The 24306-nt window shown below is 41.2% G+C and overlaps 4 protein-coding genes and 1 pseudogene across 5 annotated transcripts; 2 read left to right on the top strand and 3 right to left on the bottom strand.

Moving 5' to 3' along the window:
- Positions 1-2051: 2051 nt before the first annotated feature.
- On the top strand, positions 2052-3819 carry LOC135587842 (protein C2-DOMAIN ABA-RELATED 3-like). 2 transcript variants are annotated; one of them, XM_065079653.1, is made up of 3 exons: positions 2124-2348; positions 2805-2900; positions 3465-3819. In XM_065079653.1, the coding sequence occupies exons 1-3, from the start codon at positions 2238-2240 to the stop codon at positions 3753-3755; spliced, it is 498 nt and encodes a 165-aa protein (XP_064935725.1). In that variant the 5' UTR covers positions 2124-2237; the 3' UTR covers positions 3756-3819. The 2 variants fall into 2 exon arrangements, with proteins under 2 accessions (XP_064935726.1, XP_064935725.1); XM_065079654.1 differs by lacking the exon at positions 2805-2900 and having other exon boundaries at positions 2052-2348.
- A 477-nt stretch (positions 3820-4296) lies between these two features.
- Positions 4297-8256, bottom strand: LOC135587844 (elongation factor 1-gamma 1-like; annotated as a pseudogene).
- A 148-nt stretch (positions 8257-8404) lies between these two features.
- LOC103994683 (glutamate--glyoxylate aminotransferase 2) lies at positions 8405-16766 on the bottom strand. The gene is made up of 14 exons (XM_009415086.3): positions 16607-16766; positions 16342-16487; positions 15882-15947; positions 15493-15610; positions 14216-14297; positions 14028-14115; positions 13720-13878; positions 12785-12958; positions 12561-12692; positions 11711-11776; positions 11552-11616; positions 9692-9783; positions 9459-9615; positions 8405-8775 (listed from the first exon to the last, which is right to left on the bottom strand). The coding sequence occupies exons 2-14, from the start codon at positions 16456-16458 to the stop codon at positions 8646-8648; spliced, it is 1446 nt and encodes a 481-aa protein (XP_009413361.2). The 5' UTR covers positions 16459-16487; positions 16607-16766; the 3' UTR covers positions 8405-8645.
- Positions 16767-18476: 1710 nt separating this feature from the next.
- Positions 18477-19542, top strand: LOC135587841 (ethylene-responsive transcription factor 12-like). The gene has a single exon (XM_065079652.1). The coding sequence runs from the start codon at positions 18934-18936 to the stop codon at positions 19441-19443; it is 510 nt and encodes a 169-aa protein (XP_064935724.1). The 5' UTR covers positions 18477-18933; the 3' UTR covers positions 19444-19542.
- A 2799-nt stretch (positions 19543-22341) lies between these two features.
- LOC135587839 (ethylene-responsive transcription factor 4-like) lies at positions 22342-23267 on the bottom strand. The gene has a single exon (XM_065079650.1). It carries the CDS (start codon positions 23175-23177, stop codon positions 22494-22496), a length of 684 nt encoding a protein of 227 aa, XP_064935722.1. The 5' UTR covers positions 23178-23267; the 3' UTR covers positions 22342-22493.
- Positions 23268-24306: the final 1039 nt, after the last annotated feature.

Below are 24306 nucleotides of genomic sequence, written 5' to 3'. Positions count from 1 at the left end.
TGGAGTGTAGAGTTAAGATAGTGTATGAGGTGAGGAGGACCATGAGAGACATGAGCTGAGAGATCAGATTTGGACCACTATATTCTTTTTTGTTTGTGATTCAAGCTGGATCATTAATTTTCATTGAAATGTATAATTTACCCATTTTTTCCCTCTTTCTTCCTTGCCTCCAAATAGGCTGTTTACAGAGGAGATGGACTTGATTTGTTCCTGTCAGGCTGGGAGAGGGGAGTCAGCAAGTCCTCTGCTACCAATCTACCAACAACACTCACCCAGTTGGCACTCCACACAAGCCTATATAAATGCTGAGATATGCTATCAAAGATATGCCAATCTCATAAATGCTAGGACAGGAGGGAGGATCCTAACATCATGGTAAAATCATTCTTTTATGGCCTTAAAAAAAGGATAATTTTTCTCTTTACTCAAAATAATCTCTATGCTTGATAAGACTATAAGACATTCCTTGTATGTTACTAAATATATTCTTGAACACTTTGCAAAAGGAGATGATGCTAATATGATACATACAAACAATTGGTTGTGACCTATCAATGCATGCCACATATATATAATCGAGGAACATTAACTATGTAATACAAGTGACTTGGGATCAGCTTGAATAAAACTACTGGTTTTGCATAAACAGACCAATTCCAAAGCTATACTCTGCATTATGGTATATTAAGCCATGCATGTCCACAAGTTGAGGTACTTGTGTTGGGCTGTGTTTTTTTTGCTTCAACCTATTAACCTAACATAATTGCATAAATACATAATACCTAAACATTATAAAGATTGGTTTTGTATTGTAAAAAAGAGTGATGAAGAGGGCCTTTCATGGGCATCAAAGACTGGTGTAGCTCCTTAAAAGTGGAGCCTGTCCATCATGCATGCTTTGTGAAGACCATGTGCCTAAACAAATGAGTTACCACTCGACCAATGCCACCATGAAAGCATAGTGATAATTAATGGTGAAAGAAGAAGATCCCTCAAGAGCTAAAGAACAGTTCAATGCACATAATAATGGCAGCCACTGTCACCTCTCCCACAGCTAGACTCCTCTAACTCAGCTTTTCAGAGATGTCCATTGTTTTCTACTCGTGACTTTTGGTTCAAAGAGAGATTGGAATCTTGTGCGTGTACTATGGTTGATATAGCTGTATTGCTGTCATTTGAGAGGAGATCAAATTGGATATTTGAGCTAGTAGTAAGCACTATGGCACTTGTATTTATTTTAATTTGATTTTTCATGTCTGTGTTGGTTGTGGAGATCCATTCATTGTTGGCATGGCCACTGGGAAAGGCAATTGGAGATGAATTAGGTAATGGGGTGCTTAAAAAGACAGCCATCATCACCCTCTTCATGCAATTAAGTCATTGTGGATTAAACATGCTACACACATAAAACATGTATGCTTTTCGGTATCTACCAGGAGTGCATTAATGGATAAGCCGAAAACTCAATTGGAATGTTACTTGGATCCGAAATAATTAATATTTTCTAACCTGATATATATTCCCGAGTGTATACGTTCAATTCTGAGATGTTGGCAAATAACATGAATTGCAATCCAAAAACAAGATTTAGATTCCACGTGGATCCTACACCAAACCACAAATGTAGTTAAAACAAGGAATATATATACAGAAATTACAGATTAAATTTGATTTGTAAATTTGCTTGTTTGTTACTATTCGGAGATAGATGCATATAAAATATAGTTTTTAGTTGTCTCTACATCTTAATTGCTACACAAAAAAAGCCAAAACGAAACCTAAATTTTCTTATTACTCAATAAATATATAAATGTACAGAAGAAATTAACCTCGTTGCATGATTCCGGGGAGATCGAACGGACCGCATTGTCTTTGACCGGGTGCAAACCAAGTCAACGTCGGCATCGGCTATTAACAAAACCAGGCCGGATATGCAGGCATGCAAACCCTACGCATACAAGTCTTTCAGTATTCCCTCCATCACCGGCCATCCATTCCCTCCTATGATCCCAGCCACTCATCGGTGTCCGAGTCAGACGGACGGACGGTCATTCATGCATAGAATCCGCGTTCAAATTCTAACGAGGGCCCCATAAAAAGAGGCGGAGTCGTCGACTCTTCCTCGGAAGACTTTTGTTTTTCTTTGGTGGGGGTGGTGGTACGCGATCCATCTCCTCCTCCGACGCTTCGTCTTCTTCTTCTTGAAAGAGAAAAGAGAGAGAGAGAGAGAGAGAGAGATGGAGCATATGATGGGGCTTCTCAGGGTGCGGGTGGTGAGAGGGGTGAACCTTGCGTACCGCGATGCCCGAGGCAGCGACCCATACGTGGTCATGCGCATGGGCGGCCAGGTCTATCAGAACCCTTCTCCCCATGCCTGTCATCCCTGTGTTACATTCATTCCTTCATCTCAGATATCTCCGTAAGCTTTGGATGTTTCAGGACTAATATTCCTCCTATTGTCGAGGGCTTATTCCTAGAATTCCTTCTTTAGTTGCATGTCTAATTTTCTGTGATATGATGCACACCAGATAGCATTAGAATCGGTACTAGTTTTCAAATACATGGTAGAATCATGAACAAGACTTTTCATTGGACAAGATAATAATGGCCTCTTCATCTACATCCAACCTGATTTATACAATGTTAGAGATAAGTTTTTGATGGTGGGAAGTTTAGGGCCCCTATGTTCCATTTTTATAACGTTAGCTAAATTTATTGTCCACATATTGATATTTAATCTCACATTATTCAATGATTTCTTGCTTTACCAAATGGTTATTTTTATCTATCATTTTGTTGGGCAGAAACTGAAGACCAGTGTAAAGAAACACAATGTTAATCCAGTTTGGAATGAGGATCTCACTCTTTCTGTTTCGGAGCCTCTCCGACCAATTAAACTTGTATGCGCCTGTCTTTGCTTATATAATCTTTCTACTCTGCTAGCTAAACTCTATAGAGGACATGAAGAGTTTGCTTGCTATGAACAGATTAGGACAAAAAAAAAATAATCCTAACATGTGTCTGCTTTAATGGATACACAAACAAAAACATAACCTACACATAATAAGATGCCATTTATTAATATAAATCTAGTGCTCAATGTTGCTTTGGACAAACATTTTGCTAATATACAGACAGCTAAAAAGAAGCATGAAGGTTGATCGACTATTATCGATATCGGCTATGAGAAAATGGTAATCTTGATGAACTGCTTCTCATGATAATGCACTGAACAAGAAGCATGAACTCGAGTTTGAAAAAGTAGCAGCAAATTGACTACAATGAAATAATGCAATATAAAGTGTTAGCTACTATGATCAACTTCTTAAAGTAGTGCAAGAAACTAGTTAATGGCAAGAAGATGGCTTGTCTAGTCCTATTGCATAAATTAGATCAAAGTCAAAGAGCAAACCTTGAGATAATATCTGTGCCTTGTTGTAACTGCTGTTGATATGATCTTGTAGCAAGTTTATGACAAGGACACATTCAGCAGAGATGATAAGATGGGTGATGCCGAGATCGATATCCAGCCATTTGTGGAGGCAGTCAAAATGAACTTCTCTGGCCTCCCAAATGGTACCATAATCAAAACTTTGACTCCCAACAGGCAGAACTGCTTGGCTGAGGAGAGTGCCATTGTTTGGAAGGATGACATGATTGTGCAAGATGTTGTTCTCAGGCTCAGAAATGTGGAGAGCGGTGAACTGGAGCTGCAACTTAACTGGATTAACATACCTGGTGCATTAGGCTTGTAGGCTTTTATTTGTATACCCAGCAAGATGTGCAATTTACTCATGAAACCTCATATGCACACTGCACTTTAACTCCATTTCCTACAGTTTTGTACCACTTAATACTGTTGCTGGAATGTAGCCTTATCAACATGCAGACTTGCCAAAGTGATAAATATGATGATCTCATGTATAATGAAAAATATTGACACCCAACTATCCATCAGGCAATGATTTCGTGTGCCCACAGAAGTCACCAGATGTGTAACACAGCTGCAATCCAAGAAATTACTGTGTAGACATGGGGATCTATAACCAACTTCATCCACCAGTAATTTCCTGATCTGAGGTAGCCATAATAGCCTTGATAAAATACAGGTTAGTCTCAAAGAGAGCTTCCATGCAAATGATAACTGATACGCTTAGTGAAACTCTAGATGAACATGGTGTTATCACTAATATACACTGTCCAACAGAAAAACCCATAAATCATCAGTGTTTCCAACAAAATTTCATCACTAAGTCGAGATATCTGATGAATTAATGCAGACTCTTCCAAAAATATTTACTTGAAGCGTCTAGCATCTAGTAGGGCCTCACTTTCAAATGACTCCTGGTCCTCAATCATGGCATTCAACCTCTCTTTCTGTGCTTCATCAGAAATGTCAACCTTGGTCCAGTCATACAACTCCATATCGTAGACCTTATCAAGCACAAACTTTGGAATCTCCAGTCCATGGAAAAAAAGCCACAGCCCCTTCGCCTTGAAGGGTGGGTCAGAACCAATCACGAGCATCTTTCCAAATGCATATTTGCGAGCCAAGTCCATGTGCTGCAGGAAGCCGCTGACCTTGTTCAGGGTCACGAATTACACAGTGTTCTCGTCATTGTACCTTGTAGTCACAGAACCAAAGAGTGTAACCCTCAGGATCATACATATCCCAGAAACCTGGAGTCATGCTCCATAATAAAAGGAGTCAGTAAAGCTACCCGAAATATAATCCAAAAACAAAAAGTTTTTTACTGCATTACAAGATAAAGCTAGAACATGGAATATGGTTCATACAACTATTAGAAATAGAATCAATAGAAAAGGTCATTGATTCGCCTACCATTTATTAAATGTACAGAAAAAAAAAACTTATTGCCACCCTTGAATAAAAAACAGTCATCACTGTTTATTATTTCTTATAAAGTCTTCTTAGGCTTCTTCTATCACTTTGCACCGCATTAATTCTTATCCATTATCAATTCTCACTAGAATCTACACCTCCGTTCTTAAATCCTCTACAAATGTTCTGTCATAAGTGCTACCTATATCACAAATAGGTTAAAAAGTACACTATTATAGACTTGTTAAAACCAAAATCCATCATATATTTAAGCATGTCTTGTTTCAAGAATTGCAATGAATTAGGTTTAGCAGATATTGCTACCTATATCATAAAAATAAATGAACAGTGAATTACCAATTAAGTAGCTAAAGACATCATACACATTAAAAAAATCAAAATCTATCATCAGTGATCATACTATCTAGTTCTCCTTCATTGTCAAATTCAATCAGCAACCCAATTCAATCACAACTTAACGATCATCAGAAAAACAAATTCAATCAGGATCCAAAGCTAGAAGAGATACCTTTGATGGCAAGCTCACGAAAGTTAGCTTTTGTATTCGAATAGAGCCTCTTCCACTCATCCAATATCATCTTACTAGGTGGCAATAGGTCTAGAGGATTTTTCGGATTGGGCTTGGGAGCCTCCTCTTCCTCTTCCACAACCTCCTGTACTTTGGGTTTCACAGCCTCCTGATTTGGTTCTTTCTTGACTTCCTTTGGCTTAACTGCCTCTTTAGTTTGAGACTTCTTTTGTGATGGAACAGATGGAACTGAGTCTGCCTGCTTGACCACACCTCACCTTTCTGAAGTTTGGTTGATTAACCATAGTCCAGAAATACCTTTCCACATGAGGGAACTCCGAGGTAAAACTCTTAAGCATGATCAGACTGAACCCGAGGTATAAATTGCATGTCATGATAATATCAACTAAAGTAACAGAATGGCCAACAAGAAATGTGTTCACGGCAAGATGAGGGTTCAGAACATGAAGTTTCCTCTTCAGACAAGATATTGCAGATTCCTCAGCCTAAAAGACAATTTCTACAACTTATATAATGCAATTACAAGTGTCACGCTCACAACAGCAAGGTAAGGCATATGGCCAAGCCATGGATAAAGCCAGCGGGAAGTATTTGCATCAACTTCCATCGAGGCAAAGTCAATTATCTGTTCAATGTGGGCCTGACAACAACATGAATTAACAATTAGGTAAACTGTAAGAGGAGGCCAAAAAAGATAAAGACAGCAAATAACTTACATAATCCATACGTGAACTGCCATAAAGAGGGTTATCAGCCTTCAAGTGAGTAACTGAAGAGACCAAAAGAGCAAAGAAGTACACATCACCTTTGTTATTGGTCAAATGGAAATTTGCACTTTTTAGTGGCATCAGTCATGTGAAAAACAAATCACAATTCTAGTGCATTAAAACTATTTAAATATGAATATTTAATGGAAGAATAATGTGTATGAAATACTCATAATCACTGATGGTGAACAAACCATAATAAATTAAAAACTTGAAAATAAAGTGGTTCTTTCATACCATAACGAGCTACAGCATTGCTCTAAAATATGGGACCATCAGGTGTTTCCAGTACAGGCACCTGAAACTAAAAGTAATTCCAGATTTTACAAAAGATATACAACTTACACAAGCTTGTACTATGGTATGAAAATAAAATAAACATTTGCATATAGAAACATTACCTACCTTTCCTATACGGTTCGTCTTGAGAAACTCGAAGTTTTATTCGAAACACCCATTTCAAAGTTCTTGGTTAACTCAACTTGGACCCCGCTGTAGTCTGCTGCAATGAGTGTCTTAAATGCATTCTTGTTTGTGTTGCTAGCATGCAGAACCTGAGGAACAAAAATCTGAAACATCATGCAGCTGTAAAACCAAAAGATTTTACCAAAGAAGATGAATCTCTTTGGAGAGTTGTGCCAAAACATGGAAAAGTGCACAGTCTGCAGACTCACGAACTGATAAGAACTATACAAAGAGAAAAAAAATAGAAACTTTATTTCACACTAAGACAACCAGGGCCCAAACAATCTAGGAAAATAGAAGGAAGCCACACGAGACGTCAAAAGTAGAGGTTAATAGGGAAGTTGCTTCTAGGCTCCAAGAGATCTTTGTATTTGAATCTCAATATGCCTCGAGCCATTAATAGCTTTGATTGCTATTGGTGTTGCATAATCTAGCTGCAGATATCAAGGCGACAAGAAAACCACATAACATTAAATTCTCTTAAGTTTTACCAGTTACTTATACTTAAAATAGCAGGAAAAAAGTTTGCTGATTAGCAATTTTTCTGAAAACCCTTTTTTCATGGCTCCCAACTGCATGGCCGAGGCCACTATTACCAACTAACATCAGCTTCCTGAACTATCATATAGACTAGCAACGCTTACCCAGTCCACCCGACCACTTGAGCACCGAGTTCTCACACCTTTCTTTCTTGGCTTAATGATAAAAAACAGCAAACCCTTAATCCCAACTATATACGGAGTCAACACGAATCCCCGACTACCCCTGTGAAACTACTATAGTTGAGCCAAACTCTTAAAAAGTCAAACAACAATTGACCCAAGCAAATGGTAATTTGTCACTATCTAATGTCATTTAAGTCGATTAATACTGTTATCCATTAACATACAGCATAAATGGCAAAAGTCAGCAAGCCTTAGTGGTTAGAACAACCAGAGGAGAAGCGACATGAGTGGATTTCTACAAGATCAACCGGACCCCCACAGGTACGGAAAAGGGATAGAATGTAGAAAAAAATGTCCAGCGAGAACGACATTATAACTGCAAATAGAAGCAGGAGCATGTGGATCCAACAGCTAAATCTCTTTTTTGACCTAAATTGATATCATAACATAGATCCATTTGTTGCAAGCACATGTTAGATTACAATTACACAAGGATGGGAGCATATCAAAAGACAGCATGTTCCGATAAAGATCCAACAAAACCAACACGGCCGAAAACCCAAAGATGATTTCTTATGTTCCGAACCCCAGATAACAATTGCGGACAAATCAAAACAAAAGTGACAGCATGACTGGTAATCCAATCACACTTTCAAATGAATAAAGAGACCTAACTCTCGGACGAAGAGGGCCGATCAATAAAAGAAATACAACTACAGGAACAAAAATGGTTACATCGTTCCAAAAACTCACCAGCGCCATCGCATCCGTGACCCGCGACCGCCTCGATGCCGGATCTAATCGACACGAGATAATCAAGTCAAATCAATAATAAATCAGCGAATAGATCAAGAAAGAATGGGGAATCTGTCGTTGGAGAGTACACCAAGAGGGGGAAGAGAGGGCGAGAGCGGACGGGTGGCGTCGAGAAGCGAGTGAGGATTAACCGAGACCCGAAGTAACGGCAGCCCAAACGCTCTGTTTCTTGAATCCTACGGCTCAGATTATACCGTTCGGGCCTCAGTCCGTAGGATTAACCGAGAGCGATAAGGGGTCGGGTTCGGGTCATCTGGTTCGGGTTCGGTCAGCTTCCTCCAAAACAAGCTTTTTAATGTACATAACAAAAGTCATTGATTCACGTAATATTTCTATGCTCCAAGTCATTCAGCCGACTCTTAATCAATTACATGAAACAGGTTTTCCTTGATGAATTTTCCTTGGAACAATTACAAGGTGGACTGAAATATTCTGTAAGGGTTCATGCTGATATGACACAGCAAAGCAACTTCCATAATCAGAGAGAATTCTTCCTTTTCCTTGCGGTTTCAGTATGCTTCAACTTCCATTTAATCGATCTACATCCGGGAGTAACCTCTGTAATCTTCATATTGTTCCATGAACTCATCATTGAATTTCTTGAAACTGTCCATGATTGCTGGCATTTCTTCTTCTGCTGGCAAGATGGTTGTCCTTAGATGGAAAACCCTGTCAAGAACCAAAGGCTTGATTATTATAAGCTTCTTTGAGGTTTTGAGACCTTTGTTTCAGACAGGCTTTGCCTGTCTCAACTTCCACAAGAAAAAAGGAAATCAAATTCCTATTCCATCACATTCAAAGGTTAGCAAAATCTCAAACTTAAAAATTCAATGAAAAGAACTTCTATATTTCAATAGAACTGCAAGACATTTAAGCTGAACTTGATTGAAGAAATTGTCAGTCATTTTAAGTAGAGCTTCTAAAGATCAACTCCTAGCTTTGCCGAGTAGCAGCAAATTTTGTCTCAAGTTTTTCATGTAACCCAAAACAAAAGCGATAATCAGGGCCCATTATTTCTTCCTCGAGAAATATCTATGCTCTATAAACTCAGGTCTTAATCCTTAATGATCATGATTCCTTTGCATAAACTTTCTAAATCAAAATTATTATCAAATTATGTATGTATTGCTCGAAATAACCAATTTACATAGCACAATTAGGACAATGGAATTTTTCTTGCGTCAAAAAACCAGAATGAATGGATTTCCTTAAATTGTTGCATACCCATTTATGTGAATCATACTTCATTTATAGATCATTATATACTTCAATCTCGAGAACTTAGATTCGAGAAACCTGATAAGATGAATTAAAAAAATCTAAAAGCAGTTTACAGAATAACTCATAAGTACCCTTCTTTTTGGCCGAAACCTGAGCCTGGTACTGTTGAAATTCCTGTAGCTTCCACAAGCTTGAGGCAATAGAAAACATCAGGAGCCTTGCCAGCCCTTTTAGCAGCTTCAATTGCTTTTGGTGGTAAGCGTATTTGTGGAAATGAATACATGGCACCTAAAACCAGCCTCAACTTTAGTAGCCAATAATTCGTGCTGACTAATGTTGACACAATATGATTCACATGTATTACCTTCTGTAAAGTTGCAGACAACATTTCTGCAACTATTAAACCCATCAGTCATTATATGGGCTCTTCTCTTCAAGGACTCGAGGATTGCATTACTGCACCATAATTTAACAGCATGACATATTATTATACGCCTAGGTCCAGTTAACTAAAAACGATGTGCATTCAGTATTTGTAATACAGAATTATATAAATAATTATGACATTAAAAACATTTATTTTTAATTAAAATAGATAAAATTAATCCCATAAAAAATTGATTACACAAATCAACTGGCAAGGTGTTGCAAACCAAACAGGTGGGTCAGGCAGTGATTTGAGCATCAATTCTATATCACATCAAATGACATATGACAGATTCACATGATATAAATTCCAATTGCAAAGCATCAACCTGTGTGATAATGAAAAACTGCAATTGATATATTTAAATCCAAATTGACCCAGTCATTCCAATCAATTACTCCAAAACATGTCATTTTCTTTAGTCTATCTGCCTAAACTGTTAGGTTATTCTTTTCTATACTTTCTTATTGATGTAATGCAAACTAGTTGATGTTGGATTATACATGGGAATTCATAGACAGTGAATGTGTAAATCAAGTGTTTAACCTGTTTGTCTAGGATCATGATCTTTGATGTTCCAAAAAATCCTATTTTCCATATTAGGAGGTCATACAGCTTGATCTAGTTATAGTGGTATGGTAGCAAATCTGATGGTTTTCAGTAAAAAGTTGCAAACTTCGATTTTTCCATGTTTAGTCTAACTAAATTATAGGGAAGTTAGTCCACATAATTGACATAAGCAAGATTTAAAAAATCAGTATAAATAATGGTCAACACTATCATAAATGATTTTTCTTCACATTTGGAAAGCTATAATGTCAAACTTGATACAGGGGACCAAGTTTGCTACTAGGATTTTCCAATGCAAGTACAGATATTCGGGCTGCTACAGCATTCATTGTTGTTCTTATACCATTTGTACAAGACAATGTACATAACATTATACAACAGAAACTAAATGAAGACTTCATAGTACATAGGCATTTAGACAAGACAAGTGATAGGTTTCATCAATAATTTTAGGTAACATTGGAAAACATTAATTTGCATCATGAAGATAACATAATCAATGATGTCACATGCATTTTTACCAAAAGAGCTACATATATAAAGCTTGTATGGACTAGGTTAAATATGATACACATCATCAATTCTTGATTGGTACATGTTGATGCATTTGAAAATACGATGACGACGATAACAACAAAGTCATAAGTCCCAACTATTTGGAGTCGGTTATATGAATATTTTAACCCATTGAAATATGTAAAAAATCATATATTTAGTTAAGCTTAGAGTACTTTAATTTTTATTTATGATTTTTATTAGGGTCTTTTTAGGTTTTCTTTTATCTTTCTTCGTATAATTAATCATTTCATCTCTTTTAACTACTGCATCCATAGGTATCCTAAATATATGTTCATACCATCTCAAACAATTTTCTTTCAACGTATACCTAATAACTTTACACATCCATCTTAATATTTTTATCTCGGTAACACAAACTTTTTGTATATTTTGTTTCTTAAATGCCCAATACTCAGATCCATAAAATATTATTGGTCTCACAACTATCTTATAAAATTTTTCTTTTAATCTCAAAGGTATCCGATGATTACACAAAACTCCTAACACCCCTCGCTATTTTAATCATCTTGTTTTCACAGAAGGTAACTGGTGATCACTTTTTGTATACGTTGATGTATTTGAAAACGAGATCTTAAAATGCATATCTCATACTAAAATCTGGAAAAGGAAAGACACTGATCCTGGAAGTTGCTTACTAATTATTCGTACCTCTCTGCGGCAAACCTCAAGTAAGAGATATCTCCTGGTTTGGGGGGGTTAACCATCAGCCCTAACTGAAAAGTAAATCACCTTTTTCATATTATGATATAACAAGCAGTTACAGTTAAAGAGCAACCTGAACCAAGTTAACAAGAAAAATAAACTTACAAAGATCTGTCCAGGAACATTAGGACTGAGTGACACTGATGCAACTTTGTAGATCTCATCTACAGTCTGTAAAAGAATTAAATGTTACGCATAATATTAAAAATCAAGCAGTATCATTAGAATAGGGCATCTGGTTATGAGGAAAGCACTGTAGGACTGCTTTATGATATTGTTGGTTGCATTAACCTTGATAGCTCCAAATACCATAATCTGGTTCCTTTATGAGATCCCTAAAAATTCACTTGTAAACTTAAGGAATATAAATCAATCCTTTGCACAATTTGTTAACAAGTTTTTTTAATTAATTCTAGAGTTGGTGGTAGATGTATCTCATCCCATCTTAACAAATTAATAATTTGCTTTACTATCTAGTTGCTTTATGGACAAACTTGCATTCGTTTATGAAAATTTGAACATTGGCATATCTGATTCCTCTGTGATGCACCAAAAAGAATTACCCATGATCGGATAAAAGCCTTAATCATGTCAAGTGTTATTAATGAAAACATGCTGATAAAACTATTCTGATAATTCTGGAACTGATTAGCATAGAGATATCATCTTATTTTTAGCGCAGACATAAATTTGTCAACATCTAGTTGGTATAGGACATCATTCAGGTACTGATCATATTCAAATTTCCATCAGACATTTATAGGCACGGATGAGCAGATCACATCAAGCACTAGGACAAACGATTTTTCTTTGGACTTTGTAAAAATGTACAAAAGGTATTTTATTTCATGCATCTTCTAGTGTTCGGTGATCATAACAGAAGGATAAACATGCAATGCATCACTAAGATGTAATAGAGTATAAAACACCAGTTAAAAAATTTGAAAAAATGCACCTTAGCAGGTAGGTTAGTCATTTCAAAGTATCCTCCACGCTGACCACATTCTCCCCAATATCCTTTTGACACAGTGTGGAAAGACACAAGTTGGACCTCCGTACTAATAGGTGGCCCCATGTCCAACAATATCTGGAAGTATTGAGTAGATTCTAGATCAAAATACCAGTCATGACAAATCATACAAGAATTTTAGCAATGAAAACACATTTCCACTTCCTTACTTTTCTTGCACTTATGAAGGGTCGTTCATCCTGATATATGTTTTGTTGATAAACTTCATCAGCAAGTAGGACTATGTTTTCTTGAAAACAAAATTTCAACAATTCTCTTAAATTGGCCTCACTCAGACATTGGCCAGTGGGATTTCCTGGGTTTATGATAACTAGAGCTCGAACCTGTGTCCACAACAACATTATTTGTTATGCTAGCTAAGGTGCAGAGCCTCCAGCTGAAGTCGATAAAAATAAAACACAAAATATGTTTTTAATTGTAATCAAGGAAAAGCAAGCACCATAACAGATAGGATATTGATGAGAACTTCTCCAAAGCCAAAAACATATATATACAGACAAAAAATTTCAACTTTTGTCGTTTGATTCAAGCCTAGTGGGACTTGGGAGGAAAGTACATAGTTTAACTGTACTTGATTAATATAAAATACTAGGAATTGGATAGCGATGGCGTACATGGTTATGCCGCACAGAGAATTTTGAGAAGCTAAAAATTTTCATATTTATATCTTTTTAGAATGGTTAAACACTTGATTGCTTTAAAGGTGCAATGAAGATGCATGGAAGGGTCACAATGTTGCTATTTCCATACAGATAACATGCAAGTTGTTATCTGATTATAGTACAAATGACATAAAAGAGTGAAGAGTAATATCATATGAAGAAATTAATTCAGAGGCTGGAATGTTATTAACTGCAATAAAACATAAATGAAAAGTTGAACAGTGACCAAGAATTTGTTTTTTAAACAATACTATAACAACATATTGATACTTGTAGATGTTAGTAGTAAAAGATGCAATGCTGACAAGTAGTGGGAAGTTGGAACTTTGATTTGGTTGTCACCAACATCAACAAAAAGCTAGGTTCTTGAAAATTACTTCAAGAAAAACATAAATGTAAAATTGAAAACAACACTAGCTTACACAAATTCCTTTCATCCGAGCAGCTGCTACAGATTGGCGAATGTGATTGATATCAAGACCCCAATTGGCCTCTTCTTCTAAATAATATGGAACAAGAGATCCACCATACAAGGATATTGTAGCTGAATAAAGAGGGTATTGTGGAACTGGAACCAAAATCTGTCAAGTTACAAGTGTTTAATCCCGACAATCTTAGAAGAAGAAAACTGCAAATTAGAGAAATCAATAATGGCTAACATTATGTATCATGGTTTCTTTCCTTTGAGTTTTGTTTGGGTATATGTTTATATTCTCAAGAAAAATCTTACACCATCGTTCTCATTTCTGATTATAGTATTTAAAATCTGCATCACACCTTTGCTAGCTCCATCAGTGAGATATATTAGCTCTGGGTCACTGCAATTAGTGAGATACAAGATTAATATCCTTACTAAAATTTAGTTACTATGTTCCTTTGTTAGAATATAATCAGTCAGCTTGGTCATAATCTTGTTACCTAGGGTACCCATCACGCCGTCCAATAAACTCAGCAATTTCTTTCCTGATTCCAGGAAGACCTCGGGAATCACTATAGGCACCTGATAGCTCAAAGAAAATTGATGATTCTTGTCAAGAAAACCAAAGCATATCATTCTCTTGGATTTATTGCATAATAATAGCTAATAAAAGAATCAAATCTAAGAAATGAAACTGAAAGATTATGAACACCAAACACTGCACTTGAGAATTAAAAATTTTGATTAACCTGGTAAAATACAAAAAAAATGTTGCAACATTGCATCATCACATTTTACATGAGCTTGGAATAGGCCTAGTATACTAGCATGAACTATAAATATGGGGACTCTGGGTCGTAGGATTAACAATTTTCCTTTCTGACATATGATTAAGATCAGATAATCTGGTAAAACAAATATAGCTTCATTGCTGGTTTATTTGGAAAAAAAATATTAAATGACCAAAATCACATCATATCGTATGTGTCTAATTATATAGTTTTCTAGATCTAATGTTTAATGGATCTTGAAGTGCGTGGACACTGAAGAATAATTACGGGTTATATATCCGAAGGCAAATTTGTCCTGAACTGCTGCACCATTGGGAACAATATGCATCCTAAAATGGTGCAACACATTGAAAACATCAGGTTTCATTTTGTTAAATGCCAGTATGATGTATTTATATGCTAATGCAGCCAATCCAGTCATTATGTAACTCCAAATTATATGCCCCACATTTGGATACCAAAACCTAATCGTAGATTAACTGAAATGGGAAAAAGCAACAAGTAGATGCAACACTTGAGTGATTATGGAGCCATACTTCCACAGGCAAAAAAGATAAGCAAACAGAAACACATGGAAAAGATATTAATAAAGTAACACTGAAACAGTTAGGAATAAGAAATACATAGAATAGAGACAATCAAGATTTATCATTAAAAGTAAAAGACCAAAGTGGGTCTTCGAATGAATTGATATTATCAATTTAAAGTCATATGTGATAAAACTAGACAAAAACAAAGATGGACTATTGGTTGAACCAGAAGTAGCAGACTTTGCACTTATTATTGATCAATGTCTCAAAAGCCCATTAATGAAAAGCATGAACAAGTATGGAGAGATATTTCATCTAATTGCCATCTTAAGGTCAACCGCCAGTGAACAAAAGTGAAAATTTAAGATCTCCAAGCCTGATAAATGAGAAGCATGAACTCTACAGAAAACAGGTTTGACCAAGTTGCCATCTTGAAGCAGGTGACCAATAGAGTACCTAAACCACCCGAGGTCAACGAAAGATAATGTTTAGCTCTATCAATGGCATCTGCTGGGAAGAGAAGCCCAACATTAGGATCATCCAACAAAAATGGAGCCTGGCATAATGCTATCACCTGCAAAAGAATGTACCACATAATGTCAAAATTACACAACCAGAAGCGATATCTAAAAAAAAAAAAAGAAGCTTCATGAAGTCCGAGCAGGAAAATTTGCTCCATATTGAAACAAATATGTCACCTAACGAGACCTATGAACTTTACACTGTCTATAAGTTTCTCAAACAAATATAAAAGTAGAATAAAACATTAAAGAAGAAAGAAATTGATAATGATGCATCAACTAGTTTATTGAAAAAGGATAGTGAAGACAGGGAAGACAAATAACCTGACGGGGGAATGTTAGTGGCTTCTGTCCTAGAGCATGGGGATTCCCAACATTTGTAAAAATAATCTGCAAAAAACAGAAAAATTCAAATTCATAACAAAATTATGTAAACAAGATTCTCATGCATATCAATTTTTACCGGTTAAAGACTTTCCAAGAAGACTAACCCCAAATTGCAACATACTTTTTGAGAGTAAATTGCAACTTGATTTTTTTTTTCATTATAAATCTTGATCTTACACAGGATACGCCAAAGAAATAATAAGAACCTAAAGCAGTAAAATTCTTCAATACTGACATCAATTCTAAAACTAGATATGTTCAATATCAAGGCATTCGACAACACAAGGATCATTCTCTCTTTCCGAAACACGATTCTTAATAAAAGCACAATCAGCAATGTACAACCGAAACCCTGATGCCGCAAAATCAAACATGGTGAAGCGGAAGAAAACAAAACCTTCTTCCCTTCCTTTTGCAGCTCCGAAGCGCGCAGATAAAGCTCGCCTCTCACAGCATACGCGACCTTCTTCACGTTCTCGTTCAGCGACTCGTAATCCAACGGCTTCGGTGCCATTCCCGATGGAGATCCCTCACCTCCTATCCCTGAAATCCAGTCGAAAAAGCCAACTCTTACCCCCAAAACAAAAACCGATTTAATGAGATAAGCCATCCGAAAACGATAAAGAAAAGTTGGATTGCGTCCGATCCGATCGGATTACCACCTGAAAATCTCAAGTGTCAGAGGAGGAGAACAGAGTGAGAGTGCAGACGGAGCCGTTTTAGTGGGTTTCTGACGGCAGAGTTCAAAGCCACTGCACCAACAAAATAAGAAACAAGAAAGGGGGCCGGCAAATAAGAATCTTTGCTCGTCATCGTTTCACGAATATATATATATATATATATATATATATATACCTTAGAAAAATATGTGTTTTTTTTTTTGGATCATTCGTCAGGAGATAATGTACAGAGCAGTCTGTCCTCTCCTTTTATTATTTGTTTATTACTATTTTTATAACACAGAATTTGGGATTGAATCAACGCCACAGAAACTGACAGAAATATATATATTTATTATATATATATATATAATTAATGAATGAGAGAGAGAGAGAGAGAGAGAGAGAGAGAGAGAGAGAGAGAAACTCTGATTGATAGAAAAGAAGAGATAACAAACAGATCTGTAATTGAGGCAAGGCCACAGAAAGAAGAGAGAGAGAGAGAGAGAGAGAGACTGCCAATCCAAAGAGTGCGGTGGGGGATGAATACGAAACTCTTGGTGGAAAAACTTGGAAGAATTGAGAGCTGCAACAAAGGATTCATCAGGATTTTATGCAGAGACTTTACAGAGCTTGTGATTGTGATCTTGAGGAGAATTATTTCAGATTCGGAAACAAAACAATCGCCACTTGAGGAGAATTAATTGATTCGTATAATTTATGCACATTATAATGTATTTTAGTTCTCGTGTTATCATTCATTTAATATAAATCATTGATCAAAATACTTACATAAAATTGATAATAATATATTTACCAAAGACTTCATCCTACTTAAGTATCAAATATAATAATTCGATTTGATTAATTAATTAACTCATCAATTTTATTTGATTTAAATCACTAATTAAAATATTTAGATTAAAATTAATAATAAATATTTTTTATAATTAATTTTAATTATATTTATTTTTAATATGAGACAAATCGAAATATTAGAATTATGCCTAACCACCCTCTATAAAATATTGAACACATGTGATAGTTTCCCATTGTTATGATCCTTAGGATAATAATGATTTTGATGGCTGTCACAATAGATTAAAGAAAAAACCCTTACAATACTTCCCCACCCCCTAATTTACGGATTTGGTGAACTCGAAAGTCCAAACGACCAATTTTCTATCACCTCTCTCTAGTCCACTCCGTCATTTCATTGCATTTCAAACGAAGAACCGAAGGAAGAGCAACACCATGCCTCCGTTTCTCTTCTTCCATCGGCTCCCCCACTCCCAACATAAGCGGCTTACGTTCTCAATCGTCATAGTACGAACAGGAGGCTCTCGGTGTCCTCCGTTCCCGAGGCTCAGCTGCCTAAACTAGCTTGTCGGTGGTGGCGAGCATGCCCATCTTTTCTTCGCCTTTGGGTTTGTTTGATGCGAGCATGCATTTAATGTGGCCCTGTCGGTCCCCAACCACTCGCCAAAGTCGTTCTACCTAGCAGTCCGATCATAATGTTTACATAAAGGCAGTGGAGGCTGAATGAAGTAGGTTTCTTCCCCGTAACAGAGCTCGAGATTCCTGTGGGAATGGTGATCATGTGACGCGTTCAAATACGTTGTTATACTAACCCTAGACGGTAATGTTGTACCGAGGTAAAAGCATTTATAAAGATCCAAGTGGCCGCTCTACCTCTTCATGCAACTCCTCTGAAAACGTTGTACGCAGGACGTAGCTGTTCCCCGTCCCAAGACAGCCCGACGCTGTTCTCTTTCCTCGCCGCAGCCACCCACAGGGAGCTTTTTACCCTTCTTCCTGGACCTCTCTCTCGCTCTCTCTATGTCTATTTGTCTCGTTCTCTTTGGGAAGCCTATTTGCAAAGGAAGCAATACGTGCAGCTACGTAGAAGAAACGAAAAAGTAATTAAGGATGCTGGCAGGCGCCGCTCCGCTCCTCAGTCCGTACGGTCAGTGGGGGACGAGACAGCGAGAGATGGAAGAGCGAGTAGCGCAAGGGGGTGAGAGACCGCACGCCTGTACCCGCTTCTCAAGATGTGGTAGGGCTGACGCGAGGCTCACATGAGGTCACTGCGACACGTCAAATCATGCGGCGGCTCACCTCTCTCTTCCCCTTCCCCTCTTATTGAGTTGTACCTGTCTCTTCGAAGACAGCAGCAGCAGCGGTGTGGGTGAGCAGGAAACATCGGTGGCCAAAACCCATACACATACACGCATCTCTCTGTCGCTCTCTCGGTCGCTGTTTCCTTCTTCTGTTCATGAGGATTGTAGAGGAGTAACGTTGCGGTGGGAACCTGTGAGACGGCAAGGAGAATGGAGGGGACGAGGTCAGGAGGAGAAAGGAAGCAGCAGCAGCAGCAGCACTACAGGGGGGTGAGAAAGAGACCGTGGGGGCGATACGCGGCGGAGATACGGGACCCGTGGAGGAAGGCGCGGGTGTGGCTCGGCACCTTCGACACCCCCGTGGAGGCCGCCCTCGCCTACGACCGCGCGGCTCGGTCTCTGCGGGGAATCAAGGCCAAGACCAACTTCCCCCACCAGTTCGCGCCAGCCCCCCCGCCTCCGCCAAACCCTCCGCCCTCCTTCGCAGCCGCTCTCGACCTCAACCACCCATCCTTGCACCTCTGGCTCGGCCCAACCCCACCCTCGCCATCGCCACGTTCTCCACCGCCGTCAACCAAGCTGGCCTTGGGAGGGTTCGTGCCTCGAGAGCCTCCGGCTGCTGCCACCTCGTTCTACGCCGTCTCTGCCGGGGGCTTACCGTTGGATCTCAACGAGCCACCGCCGCAGCTGGCGCCTGCCTTATCGCCACTCTTCAATTGAGCAGCCTTCCTCTGATATGCTAGCATTAATATGCTCTGCTGATCTGATCCGTGCATGTGATATCTTTCTCTTGTTATTTACGCTTTCTTTCTTCTTCTACTCGTTTTAAGATTCTTGACGTAGGTTTCGGAGAAGAACAGTAGGGAAAGTAGCAAGCATGCCCCTAAAAAATCCATCCAGCTGTATATACTTGATGTTTAAGTGCGTCTTCTCGAATCCTTTTCCTTCAAGGATAGTTTTATGTGGTCGATCCGCACATGTTCTTCTTTGTATTACCATCCTATTCTCCCTCCTTAGTTCCAAGTCCTTCATGCGGACCTTCAGGAAGTCGATCCTTCTGTATATCCTCATATGTTTACAAACCTTCAGCGCATGCATGCTCATGCTTTTCTGTATGCATCATCGAGTTCGGTGGTGGTTCCCACAAAGTTAGGCTTTTTCTTCGTCGTGTTGTGGGATTCATAGGACCATTGTGGCCGTGGATAAAAAAGAAAAAGGAGACAAAGGAGCGGCGGCCGCAGCGCGGTGCACGCACATCTTTTATTTAATGCAGCGACGAGTCCTTGGGCTTTGCTTTTGGACGAAGAATAGTGGCCGAGTCACGTGTCGCCAAAGCAAGAGCGGAAAGCAATGATCTTGCGCTTGGGCAGCTGACGTCGACCCGATTTCATGTTGTCAAGGGAAATTACGGAGGGCGGAACAACCACTGTTTCTGTGGAATAAAGCCATTTCATGTTGGTCTTTAGTAATCGTTGTTTCACATAATCGAATGAACTAGTACGATCATCACCTGTCGAAAGTGGCGACGAATAATATTTGATGAAGAAGGTGCATTGCAAAGCCCAAAATCTGAGTCCCAACCAAATTTGATGAGAGAAGAATCAGGAGCGAAAGAAAGTAGAGATGTAAATTAAGAAGTGAGAATTGCGGCAAACGAAAAAGGAGGACAAAAAGAATAAGAATCATACGTCTGCAACTTGGCATAAGATCGGATAACATCCATGTCTCTATCTATGATTTGGTGACCTCAGGTTGACCCCAGAGTCTTCGCTGGAAACTGTTACTCGGCCGCACCGCTTCCACTATCAGAAGCGGCATCGTGAAAGACTCAGCCAGATAATGCGGTTGTTGGGTGATCTTTTGGTAGCGATCTTCCGTGTTCTGTCGCCATGGATCTGAACCTGTGAAGGTACGAACTTTCCATCAACTTCATCACTGTGGCTGTTGCTGCACAGCAACCAAAGGGGCAGGCGGCCTGGACGGTGGTGCGGAAACGGTTGAGATCGCACCGTTCGCGCTCTAAGATGAGCAGATAGGTGGGGCCGGATTGTGATGGGTGGGGGTCCAGCCGGTGGAGATTGGTCAGTAAGCGTGTACACGTTAAGCATCGAAGCCAACATTTATGGCGTCTTCAAAGCAACGTTGCGTGGTTTTTGCATCGCTGTCACAGATTTCCCCCACCTCTCTCCCTCCTGTTCTGGCCGCCGGTAAATCCAACAACAAAAGAATAAGAGAAAAAAATATTTCGATACCCACCTCACATACCGTCAGGTTGTCCTGCGTGGGCCCACACACTCGAACATATCAACACACAGAATGGACGGACCGGTAAACATTTGGGTGGAGGAAAGCATATCCGAAAGCAAAAGGAGCGCTTGCGGGCCCCCCTTGCTCCCTCCGCGCGTGTTAAAGGGGCGGGATTAGATGCGTTTTAAGTACGGGGCGGCCGCCAGGCAGGTAGACAGCCAAGCGGCACGTGGCTCTAAGCGGCACAGTCCACGTGCGGGGCCCTTCGCTCAACCACCGAACCACGACGCGTCATGCGACGAGAGCGGCTCGACGATGGCAACTAATGACACCATCTGCTGACGTTTCATGTTATCGTTGGCTGGGAATCGGCGGAGCCCTTCGATCAACGAGGAGATTTACGATCCTTCTGGCGAATAGAAGCCCGCCACGTCGTCCAAGGTATTTGTATGCTGTCCGCTAAAGGACAGCCGTGCCCGGCCACCCGCCGCGACCGCCGTTCCTCCTCCTTAACGTCACCCTCTCCCACACGCTTCCCCCTCACTGCCTCCGCTGGGTCCGAGACGTGCCCTCCTCGACCGGACCACTCGAACCCCTCCGTGCGGCCATGCTTAACAACCCACCCCCCCCACCCCCGAAAACAAGAAAACCACACCGCCCTCGAACGAAGGCTCTCCATTTTACCCCCTTCATCATTGGCGAAAAGAATGTGGGGCCCCAGTCCAGAGGTGCGATTAGCGACGCGGGTAACGAATCGCAGGTGGGGAAACAATCGGTGTGATACGAGAGAGCAAGCTTCTGCATAGAACTCGATCACGACCGCGACGGGGGTCCATGTAAAAGCTGCCGCCCCTCCCCGCGCCACCCCACATCCCCAACCACCGCGCCGGACCATTCACGTGCCCGAAACTTCCGCAAGAATATTCTAACCCGAGGAAGGGCCGGTTTCCCCTCGCCGTCAACGAAACCGCTCTAAACCCACCGTTTCTGCAGACGACAGGATCCGTGGGGCCCAGCCGGCCCCCGACAGAGAGAGCTAAAAGTGTGGCGTAGATTTAAACCGGCACACATCAGGCGCGCACACGTGTCCCACCCTGTCCCCTACACCGCGAGTCCGGCTGCCGTCAACACGCTTCTACCCACGCCCAAATAGCACTCGTGATTCGCTCTCTCAGGTCTCATCGATCGCCACGCGTCGACCGGTTCGATCCAGCACCTATTTTAAAGCAATCGTGAGAGAGGAAACACTATCATCATGATGAAAATTAATAATATATTCTGAAAGATAAGAGCACTGAGAGTACACCTCATCTCGGAGCCGACTACATGAGTTCCTTCCCGGAAGGCAAAAGGAAAAAAGGCGAAATAACAGAAGAAAAGCTAAATATTTACAAAATTTGCTTCCTTTTTTCGAACATCGCTTGCATAAGCGGAAAAAGAAGGAAATAAAGAGGATTTTTTTTTTTCTTTTGTTGATGTCAGAGGAGTGGAAGAGTTTGGGGGACGGTCTGACGGTTTCCGAGTCACACGATCTCCTCCGGCGGAGGGAGGTTGAGGTCGAAAGCGAAAGGGAACGTCTTCGCCTGCGGCGGAGGAGAGCGATAGTCCGGGTGGAGATCTACGACGGAGGAGGAGTCGGAGTCGCTCTGCACGGCGACGGCGGGCGGCGGCTGGAAGCAGGCGACGATCATCGGCGGGCAAAGGGCCAGCTGGCGGTTATTCGTGGCCGACTTTGCGTCCAGGAAAAAGAACTGCTGGGCCGACGGGGCGACGGTTGGGTATGACTGAAAGGGGAAGCGACCGCCGGTTCCGCCGCGGTAGAGGAGGCCCAGATCGAGGGAGGGTGGGAGCGGAACAGCGAGTGGAGGCACCGCCGCCGCAGCCACCTCGCGGCCTGAGGATTCCACGGTGCTGCTCTGACTACTGGGGCTGCCAGTGGCAGCCGGGACGGCGCTGGGGCTGCTGCAGGCGTCTGAGAAGGCGAAGTTGGTCTTGGCCTTGGCGCCGCGGAAATCGCGGGCGGCGTTGTCGTAGGCTCTGGCGGCCTCCTCTGCGGTGTCGAAGGTGCCGAGCCAGACTCGGGTCTTCTTGCTGGGGTCGCGTATCTCGGCGGCGTACCGGCCCCACGGCCGCTTCCTCACCCCTCGGAAACGCATCTCCTTCCCTTCACCGTCGGCGACGGTGCTGAGCTTCCCCCTTGGAGCCATGGAAAAGGAACCCAAACTCACGCCTTTCTTTCGACTGTTCGATCCTCTCCCTCTGTTTCGGTTTCCGCGGTGCCTCTGCAGACGACGCAGGGCATTATATATATAGTGGGAGGGGGGTGAGCGGCTTGGATTAGTGTATTAAATAACGATTAGGCTCAGTCAACGAGTGCTTTGACTGTCTCGCCTCGCCCCCCTCGGTGCCGAGCGTGGTCGCATTTAATCGTCCTCTCCGTCCATGCACTTGCTTCGGGAACCCTTTCGGCCACCCTGTAGTGGTACACTAGTGGGCGCCACCCAACGTCCTTACCCAGCCGGCTTCTAGGGGCCCGAAAGAGTTTTGGTTTACCCACCGCGTACGTGGCCGGAAGCAGTCGTGACACGCCCTTCGGGGGCGGCTCCGCTTTTTTGGACATGACGCCGTCACTTGGCGGGCGGGCGGGCGGGCGTCAAGATACGTGGACGCGACGGCTGTTCCACCGGGTCGAGTAAACAGGCACTTCCGTGGCGGAGGGCGTCTGCCGCCTCACCGCTTGCGTGACGCGCGTAGGATTCTTCGAGTGGGCTTAGGCAGTCGGGGGGGTAAACGGCGTGACTCGCGGCGCCTCCGGGTGGCGATGGGGCCCGCACCGCCTGTCGGCATCGCGCCGCGAGTAACTCGGATCACGGATGGGCCACTCGGCACGGAAATCGAAGCGGCTGCGAACCAACGCGTGTCCTCGTTGATTCTGCGCCGGCCTTGTGGGCGGAGGGCTCCCCGCGTGGGTGGGGCGACACGATTGGATGGACTCAGTCACGGGAGGTGGGGCGGGGCGGAGGGCATCGGACGGCTTTGATGGCTCCTCACGGAAACGAACGGCTAGGATGAAACGGTGGAGACTATAATGGACCGACGCTAACGCGGCAGGGTGTCGGCACTGGTACGGGACTCTCCGTACGAGTCGCGTCCACGTGCCGCCTATACTTTTTTCGTGTCGCAAAATGGAATTCCTGCTGTTGTTTACCCCCTCATCGTCGCCATGGGTAATGCTTTAGGGCGACAATCCTATTTCAGAAAAAAAAAATAAAAAGAAGGTTATATTCACAAATAATTTTGATTATACAATGAGAAGAATTTATGAAAAAGAAAAAA

The sequence above is a fragment of the Musa acuminata genome, chromosome BXJ1-8, assembly GCF_036884655.1.
Source record: "Musa acuminata AAA Group cultivar baxijiao chromosome BXJ1-8, Cavendish_Baxijiao_AAA, whole genome shotgun sequence".
Taxonomy (NCBI): Eukaryota; Viridiplantae; Streptophyta; class Magnoliopsida; order Zingiberales; family Musaceae; genus Musa; species Musa acuminata.
Note: the sequence above shows the minus strand (reverse complement) of the source record. Positions and strands in the feature narration are given on the sequence as shown.

Coding starts and splice junctions, on each gene's coding strand:
- LOC135587842 (XM_065079653.1), top strand. CDS start 2,238: ATGGAGCATATGATGGGGCTTCTCAGGGTGCGGGTGGTGAGAGGGGTG. Junction 2,349..2,804: donor TCATGCGCATGGGCGGCCAG/GTCTATCAGAAC, acceptor TTTGTTGGGCAG/AAACTGAAGACCAGTGTAAA. Junction 2,901..3,464: donor CTCTCCGACCAATTAAACTT/GTATGCGCCTGT, acceptor ATGATCTTGTAG/CAAGTTTATGACAAGGACAC.
- LOC103994683 (XM_009415086.3), bottom strand. CDS start 16,458: ATGGCACCGAAGCCGTTGGATTACGAGTCGCTGAACGAGAACGTGAAG. Junction 15,948..16,341: donor TGCAAAAGGAAGGGAAGAAG/GTTTTGTTTTCT, acceptor TGTTTTTTGCAG/ATTATTTTTACAAATGTTGG. Junction 14,116..14,215: donor CGGCGTGATGGGTACCCTAG/GTAACAAGATTA, acceptor CACTAATTGCAG/TGACCCAGAGCTAATATATC.
- LOC135587841 (XM_065079652.1), top strand. CDS start 18,934: ATGGAGGGGACGAGGTCAGGAGGAGAAAGGAAGCAGCAGCAGCAGCAG.
- LOC135587839 (XM_065079650.1), bottom strand. CDS start 23,177: ATGGCTCCAAGGGGGAAGCTCAGCACCGTCGCCGACGGTGAAGGGAAG.